This window comes from Bos grunniens, chromosome 7 (assembly GCF_055505025.1).
Source record: "Bos grunniens cultivar Pamir isolate PY7600 chromosome 7, Bosgru_T2T1.0, whole genome shotgun sequence".
Classification (NCBI taxonomy): Eukaryota; Metazoa; Chordata; class Mammalia; order Artiodactyla; family Bovidae; genus Bos; species Bos grunniens.
The window spans coordinates 8,852,488-8,865,302 of record NC_141171.1 but is presented as its reverse complement, the minus strand read 5'-3'; the positions used below and the strand labels follow the sequence as shown (position 1 = coordinate 8,865,302).

General features: G+C 40.8%; 1 protein-coding gene and 1 pseudogene across 1 annotated transcript; both read right to left on the bottom strand.

Moving 5' to 3' along the window:
- Positions 1-2,158: 2,158 nt before the first annotated feature.
- LOC147368274 (olfactory receptor 7A17-like) lies at positions 2,159-3,111 on the bottom strand (annotated as a pseudogene).
- An 8,431-nt stretch (positions 3,112-11,542) lies between these two features.
- LOC147368273 (olfactory receptor 7A17-like) lies at positions 11,543-12,571 on the bottom strand. Its single transcript, XM_086413442.1, has one exon. It carries the CDS (start codon positions 12,569-12,571, stop codon positions 11,543-11,545), a length of 1,029 nt encoding a protein of 342 aa, XP_086269568.1.
- Between the last annotated feature and the right edge of the window lie 244 nt (positions 12,572-12,815).

The window sequence follows — 12,815 nt, the reverse complement described above, 5'->3', positions numbered from 1 at the left end:
GATATTTACAGCTCCCTGGGTCTACTCATTACCATGTTTCTCTCTTGTTTCCACCACCTCTAATAACTGATTTCCCTGAGGGACACTGGTCTGGACAGATAAAAAAATTTTCCTGCTTATTTTCTATGTTTAGGAGACAATGTTACAAGTCAGATGCATTCAACATTTATTACTCTTTATATGAACTGTCGTATCTACCCAGAGGAATAAACCTTAAGTTTCCCAACGACTTATCCCAACCATGAATCCATCTTTATCTAGAATCCAAGATTGGTATTCTGTCTTGATTAGGGCCCTAATCAAGCACTAACTGTAGTGGGTCACAGCCCCTAAAATCCTATCATCATCTTTAAGAAGTGAGTTAACAGTGTCACTTTAATATAAAACCTTGGACAGTACACTGCTTGGATTTATGACAATACTGCTAAAACAGTTACACATTTCATACTTCCAGCACAAGACTGGTTATTTTGTTCCTCATTAGAAAGTGTTTGTTAGTTGTAAGAGGTGTATTTAGATCTTAGCATCTCCTAGAGATTGTATGATTTATTTTTGGAAAACTTCATTCTGTGAGGTAGTACTATTATGAACTCGGTTTTCCATTGTAGAAATGGGATTCATAGGGGTTAGTGATCTCCCAGTTATAATCTGAGTAGAAGTAGTGACAGATTCTATTTTCTTGGGCTCCAAAATCACTGTGGATGGTGACTGAGGCCATGAAATTAAAAGATGCTTGCTCCTTGGAAGAAAAGCTGTGACAAATTGAGACAAGCATTTTATTTATTTTTTTAATTTTTTATTATTATTATTTTTACTTTACAATATTGTATTTGTTTTGCCATACATCAACATGCATCTGCCACGGGTGTACACGTGTTCCCCATCCTGAAACCCCCTCCCACTTCCCTCCCCAGACAAGCATTTTAAAAAGCACAGACATCACTTGGTTGACAAAGGTCCATGTTGTCAAAGCTATGTGTTTTCCAGTAGTCATGTAATGATGTGAGAGTTGAACCATAAAGAAAGCATTATGCTTTCAGATTGTGGTGCCGTAGAAGACTCCTGAGAGTTCTTTGGACAACAAGAAGAACAAACCAGTCAATCTTACAGGAAATCAATCCTGAATATTCACTGGAAGGACTGTTGCTGAAGCTGAAGCTTCAATACCTTGGCCACCTGATGTGAAGAGCTGATTCACTGGGAAAGACCCTGATGCTGGGAAAGATTGAAGGCAAAAGGAGAAGGAAGTTGTAGAGGATGAAATGTTTAGGTAGCACCACCAGCTCAATAGACATGAATCTGAGCAAATTCTGGGATGTGGAGAACAGAGAAACCTGGTGTGCTATATAGTCCATGTCACCACAAAGTCATACACGACTTAGCAAATGAAAACAACAACATCATGATGAAAGCTAACTTGATTTATTGTGGTGATTAGTTTGTGATATACACAAATGATCAAACCATTATGTTGTACACTGGAAACTAACATAAGGTAATATCAGTTATGTTTCATTTAAAACAACAACAACATAAGGGCTGGTTTAGTCAAAACATTTGTTCAGATCAAAATCACAAACATTATGGGCCTGGGCAACGCCCCCCAGGCATTCTTAGGCAACAGCATCATATCAGTAGATAGATACTGAAATTGGGTTCATGAGACAGTTCACATTACCAGGAAGAGCAGTTAAAATAATAATGTAAAGCAGAGTGACAATACCAAAGTGAAACTGTGGTTTCATCTTTCCCCCTACAAAGGCATTGCATAAATGATCTTAGATGCCAAGTATAGTTTTATTCATATCAGTATAACAACTCATGATAGCTCTTTCATGGAAACTAAGGACAATTGTGTGGGACAGTATAAGTCTTTTGAGAAGAAAATATTTTTTTAAAAATCTAAGTCTCTCCATGAAATATATGTTAATTTACAAATATATCTTATACCAAGTACAGAAAACTTTGGGAATATATGAAAATGGCCCCAAAGAAAAGCTGTCTGTATCCAGACAGAGCAGAAAGATTAATAAATTGAATTGTTGAAACTGTATGCAAAGGTTGAATTCAAAGAAATAGAAATCCCAGGAAATAATTGGTAACAAATTATATTCCACAGTGCTCAAAGAATCACAATTTTGTGTTCTGAAGTTTTGAGTCATGCAATCAAGGACACTTCTTCACCTCCAGAATGATTGGTCCTTTTATACCTGCCATCCCATATAATCTCTTCAGAGCTCCCATTAATGTCTTCATTCCTCAGACTGTAGATGAAGGGATTCAGCATGGGCGTGACCACAGTGTACGTCACTGAGGCTATTGCACTTGAGGGTGAGCTGTATAGCAGCAGAGCTAAGGTACACTCCTAGGACAGAAGAATAAAGCAAGAAGACAACTGAGAGGTGAGAAGCACCGGTGGAAAATGTTTTATTCTTCCCCTGAGCTGATGAGATTCTACATATAGAAGAATAAGAGTAAAGGATACCAGCAAGGGGTCCACAGCCAGCACCCAGTTGAAAAATAAAACACAGCATCTTTAAGAAAAGTGTCAGAACAGACAAGTTTGAACATCTGATTTAGATCACAGAAAAAGTGGGGTATTTCCATGTCTGTACAGAGGACAATCACAACATCATTAAGCTTTATGACAAGGAATTTAGGGCACTCGAGATCCAGGACACCAGCATCAGCAGTCCCCAGAGCTGGGGACTCAGGATGATATTGTAGCGCAGGGGGTGACAGATGGTGAAGAAGTGGACATAGGCCATCAAAGCCAGTAGAAATTTGTCCAAAGAGTATGGAAAAATACATCTGGGTGATGTAGCCTTCATAGGTGATACCTTTGCTCTGGGTCTGGATGTTCCACAGCATCTTTGGAATGGTGGTGGAGGTGAAACATATGTCTACAAAGGACAGATTGGAGAGGAAGAAGCACATGAGTATGTGGAGGTTAGAGTCTGAGCTGACAGCCAGAATGATAAGCAGGTTTCCAAGCACAGTGATCAGGTACATGGAGAGGAAAAGCCCAAATATGACGGGCTGCAGTTCTGGTTCCTTTGATAATCCCAGAAGGAGAAATCCTGAAAATTGAGTATCATTGCCTGGTTTCATGTGTGGTGGTAAAGACTAAAATTTTAAAATACTATGATTAATTTTTATATAAATGGACATCAGTAAAATGTTGAAAATGCTGTAATTACAGTTGTATGTCAAGCAAAAGTAAACATAAGAGAGAGTGGGTGGTTTTGTTATTTTCATTGGAAGTTCAGGAAGACTGAAAAACTAGGGTATATTTGTATATAAACCTTAAGGAAAAAAAGTTGGCAAACAAAGAGTTATCTGGGGAAGTGTGTGCCCTGCAGGGAAAAGAGTCAGTGCGAAGGATCTGAAGAAGGTTCTCATTTCAGACATTCCAGGCTCAATATATTTCCAGTGTGGTGAGCAAAGAGCACAGGGAGAGTGATGACAGATAGTGTCAGAGAGTGGACTCCTTACCACAACTGGAACTTCAGGGCACAAGGAGTCCCTTTGTCAAATTCTTTTCTTTGCTCAACATTAATTTTGATTTCAAGGCAAGGATCCTAGTCACAGGGCTTCTCCTTATCTTCATATGTTGGTTAACATTCTGGTTTCTGTCTTTTACCAGTCACTTTACTGTATATGGGTTCAAGTAGTCAACACTCAGAACTGTGCATCAGCCACAAGACACACACAACACAGAGCATATTTTGTCCTGTTAGGGGCACAATACACCCAGGCTCTTCTCATCCCTGAAAGAAAGTGAAAGTGTTAGACACTCAGCTGTGTCCAACTCTTTGTGACCCCATGGGCTGTAACCCACCAGGCTCCTCTGTCCATGGGATTCTCCAGGAAGAATACTGGTATGTGCTGCCACTGCCTTCTCCAGTGGATCTTCCCAACCCAGGGATCAAACCCAGGTCTCCTGCATTGCAGGCAAAGTCTTTACTGTCTAAGCCACCAAGGTAGCACCTTCTCATTCCTAACCACCAAAATTAAGAAGAAGGAAAAAAAAAACACCTCTAGAAATAAAGCTGTCGATCAAATTATCTTTATCCTAAAGAGTAAAGAAATAACATTCATAGTCCAGTTGGTGAGCCTGCCTGGGACATGTGAACTTGGTGCTTCATTAAAGTGTGACCATTTTCTGTCTTGTATTTAAATAAGTATAAAAACCTCAGCTATTTGTAAGGCCTCCTCAGACAACCATTTTGTCTTTTTGCATTTCTTTTTCTTGGGGATGGTTTTGATCACTGCCTCCTGTATAATGTTATGCACCTCAGTCCATAGTTCTTTGGGCACTCTGTCTAGCAGATTTAATTCCTTGAGTATTTGTCACATTCACCACTTTATAATTGTAAGGGACTTGATTTAGGTCTTACCTTAATGGCCTGGTAGGTTTCCCTACTTTCTTCCAGTTGTCTGAATTTGTCAATAAGGAGTTCATGATCTAAGACACAGTCAGCTCCCAAAGTTGTTTTGCTGATTATATAGAGCTTCTTCATCTTCAGTTGCAAAGAATGTAATCAATCTGATTTCAGTATTGACCATCTGGTGATGTCCATGTGTAGAGTAATCTCTTGTGTTGTTGGAAGAGGGTGTTGCTGTGACCAGTGAATTCTCTTGGCAAAACTCTGTTATCCTTTGCTCTGCTTCATTTTGTACTCCAGGGTCAAACTTATCTGTTACTCCAGGTATCTCTTGATTATCTACTTTTGCATTCCAGTTCCCTATGATGAGAAGGACATCTTTTTTTGATGTTATTTCTAGAAAGTCTTGAGTGTCTTCATAGAATCATTCAACTTCAGTTTCTTCGGCATTAGTGGGTGGGGCTTAGACTTGGGTTACTCTGATACTGAATGGTTTGCCTTGAAAATGAACAGAGATCATTGTGCCGTTTTGAGATTGTACCCAAATACTGCATTTCAGACTCTTTGTTCACTATAAGGGCTACTCCATTGCTTTTAAAGGATTCTTGCCCACTGTCCGTTCAGTCGCTCAGTTGTGTACTATTCTTTGGGACCACATGGACTGCAGTATGCCAAGCTTCCCTGTCCATCACCAACTCCCAGAGCTTACTCAAACTCATGTCCATTGAGTGAGTGATGCCATCCAACCATCTCATCCTCTGTCGTCCCCTTTTCCTCTTGCCTTCAATCTTTCCCACCATCAGGGTCTTTTCCAATAGTCAGTTCTTCTCATCAGGCGGCCAAAGAATTGGAGTTTCAGCTTCAGCATCAGTCCTTCCAATGATTATTCTGGATTGATTTCCTTTAGGATGGACTGGTTGAATCTCATTGCAGTCCAAGGACTCTCAAGAGTCTTCTCTAACACCATAGTTCAAAAGTATCAATTCTTCAGAGCCCAGCTTTCTGTGTAGTCCAACTCACAACCATACATGACTACTGGAAAAACCATAGCTTTGACTAGATGGACCTTTGTCGGCAAAGTAATGTCTCTGCTTTTTAATATTCTGCCTAGGATTGTCATAATTTTCTTCCAAGGAGCAAGTATCTTTTAATTTCATGGATGCAGTCACCATCTTCAGTGATTTTGGAGCCCCTCAAAATAAAGTTTCTCACTGATTCCATTGTTTCCCCATCTGTTTGCCACAGTAGTAGATATAATGGTCATCTGAATTAAATTCACCCATTCCCATTCATATTAGTTCACTGATCCCTAAAATGTTGATGTTCACTCTTGTCATCTCCTGTTTAATCACTTCCAATTTACTTTGATTCATGGACCTAACATTACAGGCTCCTATGCAATATTGCACTAGGAATAAGTGTGGGTGGCTGTGATGGCACATAAGCATGGCTGAGAGGAGCTACCCCACATCAGAGGTCAGGGGAGGCAGCCGAGAGGAGCTACCCTGTGTCCGAGGTCAGGGGCAGCGGCCAAGAGGAGCTACCCCGTGTCCAAGGTAAAAGGCAGAAGCCGGGAGGACCCCATGCCTGAGGGGCAGTGGCCAAGAGGAGCTACCCCACGCCCAAGGTGAGGGGCGGTGGCTGAGAGGAGCAACCCCATGTCCATGAGCGGTGGCTCCACGGGCTCAGGAGGGCCTAGAGGAGCTACTCCACGTTCAAGGTCAGGAGGGGCGGAGGTGAGGAGATACCCCTCGTTCAAGGTAAGGAGCAGCAGCTGCACTTTGCTGGAACAGCCAAGAAGAGATACCCCACGTCCAAGGTAAAAGAAACCGAAATAAGACGGTAGGTGTTGCAAGAGGACATCATTACAGACACAATGAAACCATAATCACAGAAAACTAGTCAATCTAATCACACTAGGACCACAGCCTTGTCGAACTCAATGAAACTAAGGGATGCCATGTGGGGCCACCTAAGACGGGCGGGTCATGGTCGAGAGGTCTGACAGAATGTGGTCCACTGGAGAAGGGAATGGCAAACCACTTCAGTGTTCTTGCCTTGAGAGCCCCATGAACAGTATGAAAAGGCAAAATGATATACTGAAAGAGGAACTCCCTAGGTGAGTAGGTGCCCAATATGATACTGGAGATCAGTGGAGAAATAACTCCAGAAAGAATGAAGGGATGGAGCCAAAGCAAAAACAATACCCAGCTGTGGATGTGACTGGTGATAGAAGCAAGGTCTGATGCTGTAAAGAGCAATATTGCATAGGAACCTGGAATGTTAGGTCCATGAATCAAGGCAAATTGGAAGGGGTCAAACAGGAGATGGCAAGAGTGAACGTCAACATTCTAGGAATCAGTGAACTAAAATAGACTGGAATGGGTGAATTAAACTCAGATGACCATTATATCTACTACTGCAGGCAGGAATCTCTCAGAAGAAATGGAGTAGCCATCATGGTTAACAAAAGAGTCCAAAATGCAGTACTTGGATGCAATCTCAAAAATGACAGAATGATCTCTGTTCTTTCCAAGGCAAACCATTCAATATGACAGTAATCCAAGGCTATGCCCCAACCAGTAATGCTGAAGAAGCTGAAGTTGAACTGTTCTATGAAGACCTACAAGACCTTTTAGAAATAACACCCCAAAAAGATGTCTTCATTATAGGGGACTGGAATGCAAAAGTAGGAAGTCAAGAAACACCTGGAGTAACAGGCAAATTTGGCCCTGGAATATGGAATGAAGCAGGGCAAAGGCTAATACAGTTTTGCCAAGAGAACACACTGGTCATAGCAAACACCCTCTTCCAACAACACAAGAGAAGAAGATGTCCATCTACACATGGATATCACCAGATGGTCAATACTGAAATCAGACTGATTGTACTCTTTGCAGCCAAAGATGGAGAAGCTCTATACAGTCAGTGAAAACAAGACCGGGAGCTGACTGTGGCTCAGATCATGAGCTCCTTATTGCCAAATTCAGACTTAAATTGAAGAAAGTAGGGAAAACCATTAGACCTTTCAGGTATGATCTAAATCAAATTCCTTATGATTAAATAGTGGAAGTGAGAAATAGATTTAAAGGACTAGATCTGATAGATACAGTGCTGATGAACTATGGATGGAGGTTCAAGACATTGACCAGGAGACAGGGATCAAGACCGTCCCCATGGAAAAGAAATGCAACAAAGCAAAATGGCTGTCTGGGGAGGCTTTAAAAATAGCTGTGAAAAGAAGAAAAGCGAAAAGCAAAGAAGAAAAGGAAAGATATAAGCATCTGAATGCAGAGTTCCAAAGAATAGCAAGAAGAGATAAGAAAGCCTTCTTCAGTGATCAATGCAAACAAATAGAGGAAAACAGCAGAATGGGAAAGACTAGAGATCTCTTCCAGAAAATTAGAGATACCAAGGGAACATTTCTTGCAAAGATGGGCTCAATAAAGGACAGAAATGGTATGGACCTAACAGAAGCAGAAGATATTAAGAAGAGGTGGCAAGAATACACAGAAGAACTGTACAAAAAAGATCTTCATGACACAGATAATCATGATGGTGTGATCACTCATCTAGAGCCAGACATCCTGGAATATGAAGTCCAGTGAGCCTTAGAAAGCATCACTACGAACGAAGCTAGTGGAGGTGATGGAATTCCAGTTGAGCTATTTCAAATCCTGAAAGATGATGTTGTGAAAGTGCTGCATTCAATATGCCAGCAAATTTGGAAAACTCAGCAGTGGCCACAGGACTGGAAAAGATCAGTTTTCATTCCAATCCCAAAGGAAGGCAATGCCAAAGAATGCTGAAACTACTGCACAATTGAACTCATCTCACACGGTAGTAAAGTAATGCTCAAAATTCTCCAAGCCAGGCTTCAGCAATACGTGACTCATGAACTTCCTGATGTTCAAGCTGGTTTTAGAAAAGGCAGAGGAACCAGAGATCAAATTGCCAACATCTGCTGGATCATCGAAAAAGCAAGAGAGTTCTAGAAAAACATCTATTTCTGTGTTTTTGACTATGCCAAAGCCTTTGACTGTGTGAATCACAATAAACAGTGGAAAATTCTGAAAGAGATGGGACTAGCAGACCACCTGACCTGCCTCTTGTGAAACCTATATGCAGGTCAGGAAGCAACAGTTAGAACTGGACATGGAATAAAAGACTGGTTCCAAATAGGAAAAGGAGTACTTCAAGGCTGTATATTGTCACCCTGCGTATTTAACTTATATGCAGAGTGCATCATGAGAAACGCTGGGCTGGAAAAAGCACAAGCTGGAATCGAGATTGCCGGGAGAAAGATCAATAACCTCAGATATGCAGATGACACCACCCGTATGGCAGAAAGTGAAGAACTAAAGAGCCTCTTGATGAAAGTGAAAGAGGAGAGTGAAAAGGTTGGCTTAAAGCTCTACATTCAGAAAACTAAGATGGTGGCATCTGGTGCCATCACTTCATGGGAAATAGATGGGGAAACAGTGGAAACTGTCAGACTTTATTTTCGGGGTCTCCAAAATCACTGCAGATGGTGACTGCAGCCATGAAATTAAAAGATGCTTCTCCTTGGAAGGAAAGTTATGACCAACCTAGATAGCATATTCAAAAGCAAAGACATTACTTTGCCAACAAAGGTTCATCTAGTCAAGGCTATGGTTTTTCCAGTGGTCATGTATGGATGTGAAAGTTGGACTGTGACGAAAGCTGAGTGCTGACGAATTGATCCTTTTTTAAAATTAATTAATTAGTTAATTTTTTATTATTGTTATTTTTTACTTTACAATATTGTATTGGTTTGAACTGTGGTGTTGGAGAAGACTCTTGAGAGTCCATTGGACTGCAAGGAGATCCAACAAGTCCATTCTGAAGGAGGTCAGCCCTGGGTGTTCTTTGGAAGGAATGATGCTAAAGCTGAAACTCCAGTACCTTAGCCACCTCATGCGAAGAGTTGACTCTTTGGAAAAGATTCTGAGGCTTGGAGGGATTGGGGGCAGGATGAAAAGGAGATGACAGAGGATGAGATGGCTGGATGGCATCACGGATTCGATGGATGTGAGTCTGAGTGAACTCCAGGAGATGGTGATGGACACGGAGGCCTGGCGTGCTGCGATTCACGGGGTCACAAAGAGTAAGACAGGACTGAGCGTCTGAACTGAACTGATGCAATATTTTTCTTTATAGCATCAGACTTTACTTTCACCACCAAACACATATGCAACTGGGTGCTGTTTCCACTTTGGCTCAGCTTCTTCATTCCTTCTGGAGCTATTTCTCCCTTCTTCTCCAGTAGCATATTGGGCACCTACCAACCTTGGGAGTTTATCTTTCACTGTCATATCTTTTTGCCTTTTCCCAGAGAAGCAAAAGGCAAGGAAAAATGGAAAGATACACCCATTTGAATGCAAGTTCAACAAGGAGAGATAAGAAAGTCTTCCTAAATGAACAATGCAAAGAAATAGAGGAAAACAACAGAATGGGAAAGACTAGAAATCTCTTAAAAAATAATTAGAGATTACAAGGGAACATTTCATGCAAAGATGGGTACAAAAAAAGAAAGAAATGCTATGGACCTAACAAAAGCAGAAAATATTAAGAAGAGGTGGCAAGAATACACAAAAAGACTATACAAAAAAGATCTTAATGATCTGGATAACCACAGTGGTGTTACCACTAACCTAGAGACAGACATCTTGGAGTGTGAAGTCAAGTGAATCTTAGGAAGCATCCCTGTAAACAAAGCTAGTGGAGGTGATGGGATTCCAGCTGAGCTATTTCAAATCCTAAAAGATGATGCTGCAATAGTGCTGCACTCAATATGCCAGCAAAATTTGAAAACTCAGCAGTGGCCACAGGACTGGAAAAGGTCAGTTTTCATTTCAATACCAAAGAAAGGCAATGCCAAAGAATGTTCAAACTGCCACACATTTGTTCTCATTTCACATGCCAGCACAATAATGCTCAAAATCCTCCAAGGTATGCTTTAACAGTGCATGAACTGAAAACTTCCAGATGCACAAGCTGGATTTGGAAAAAGTAGAGGAACTAGACGTCAAATTGCCAACATCCGTTGGATCATAGAGAAAGCAAGAGAGTTCCAGAAAAACATCTACTTCTGCTCTGTTGACTACACTAAAGCCTTTGACTGTGTGAATGGCAACAAACTGTGGAAAACTCTTAAAAATACGGGAACACCAGACCACTTTACTAGCCTCCTGAGAAACCATTATGCATGTCAAGAAGCAACAGAACAACGGGTTGGTTCCAAATTGGGGAAGGAGCACATCAAGGCTGTATATTGTCTTATTTAACTTATTTAACTTACATGCAATAGAGATATATATGTCATAATTATACATGCCATAATTAAATATATATGCCATAATTGTAGACAGCACAGAATTTTTTTTTTAGCCAAAAAAGAATAACACAGGGAGCTCAACTTGATGCTCTGTGACAACCTAGAGGAGTAGTATGGTGTGGGAGGGAGGCTCAAGAAGGATACTCCAGTATTCTTGCCTGGAAAATCCCATGGACAGAGAAGCCCGACAGGCTACAGTTCATGGGATTGCAAAAGAGGCAAACACGATTTAGCGACTAAACAACAATAGCAGCAACACGTGGTAGATATTGGGGACACAGGCTGAATAATTGTATGACACCAAAAGACCAGTTCTAAAACTCAGTAGCATGAATAAAGTCGATATTATCAGGAAGGACAGTTAAACTGGTGATACAGAAAAATTACAGAGCCAAAATAAAAACATTGGTTTCGGACTTTACTCTGCAGTTGAATTCTATAAGTTACTTTGGCTGCCAAAGGCGTTTTTTCCTCATGAATAAAGAAGATTTTTTTAAAAAATACTTGAGAAGATGGATGTTTCTTAAGACAAAGGCCTTAATAAATCCAATTTTTCCTACCAAAGAAATGGAAGTTTCCAAATATTTCTTACCCATGTTTGGTAAAAATTTAGGGAAAGTAGAAAAATAGAAAAAATGGAAAATTGTCCATGCATCACCTATTAAGAAAGCTTAATCAAGTTACTTATATCAAAGAGTGCAAAAAACCAGGCAATACATAAAAGGAACAAGTGCTCTTTCCACAATCTGATCAAGAATCACAATTTCTGACTCTAATGCTTTGAGCACTGCAATTATCAGCACTTCCTCAACCCCAGAACAAATGGCCCTTTCATAGCTGCCACTCCAAAGAATCTTCTCAGAGCCCTCTTTATGTCTTTATTTCTCAGACTGTAGATGAAAGGGTTCAGCATGGGGGTGACCACAATGTACATCACCGAGGCTATTGCACTTGAGTGTGAGCTGTGGGTTGCAGTAGAGCTAAGATACAATCCTAAACCCGTACAATAAAATAAGGAAACAACAGAGAGGTGAGATGCACAGGTGGAAAATGCTTTATACTTCCCCTCAGCTGATGAGATTCTACATATAGAGGAAACTATCCTAGAGTATGAGTAACATATACCAGCCAGAGGGACAGCACCAAAGAGCCCAACTGCAAAATATATCACACCATTATTAAGAACGATGCCAGAACAGGCAAGTCGGAGTACTTCTTTCAAGTCACAGAAAAAGTGGGGGATTTCCAAGACTGTACAGAAATACAGTCTCAGTACCAGTAAGCTTTGTACCAAGGAATTCAGGACACTCATCATCCAGGACAGGAGCACCATCAGTCCACAGAGAATAGGGCTCATGATGACTGTGTAATGCAGGGGGTCACAGATGGCTATGAAGTGGTCATAGGACATGACAGTTAGAATTAAGTTCTCCAGCTCTACGAATAGTATGTGAAAATGCATCTGGGTGATGCAGCCTCCATAGGAAATGGCTTTGCTCTGTGTCTGTATGTTCACCAGCATCTTTGGGATGGTGGTGGAGATGGAACAGATGTCTACAAAGGACAGGTTGGAGAGGAAGAAGTACATGGGGGTGTGCAGGTGGGAGTCTGAGACGGTGGCAAGAATGATGAGCAGATTCCCAAACATAGTGATCAGGAACGTGGAGAGGAAAAGTCCAAATATGAGAGGCTGCAGTTCTAGTTTCTCTGATAATCCCAGAAGAATAAACTGTGCCATTCCTGTATCATTTCCTTGTACCACGTGGTGGTGATAACTACTAGCAAAGAAAAATATAGCATGATTAATTTCTACATGTGTGCACATTAACACAGTAAAATGCTATGAATTACAATATTTAATCATCTTTAAGTAATCTACTGTGTCATCTGTGATTAGAAATTCCTAACACTCAACCTTTTCCCCAAGAGGTCATGATTAGTTTTAAAGCAAATGTCTTTCATATATTCTAGAAATTCATGTTGAGTATCAACCATCTTCTAGGCTAAATGTGTGAGATGCTGAGAACAAAACTTCAAACAATGCGATGATGAAGAAAGAATATGAGATA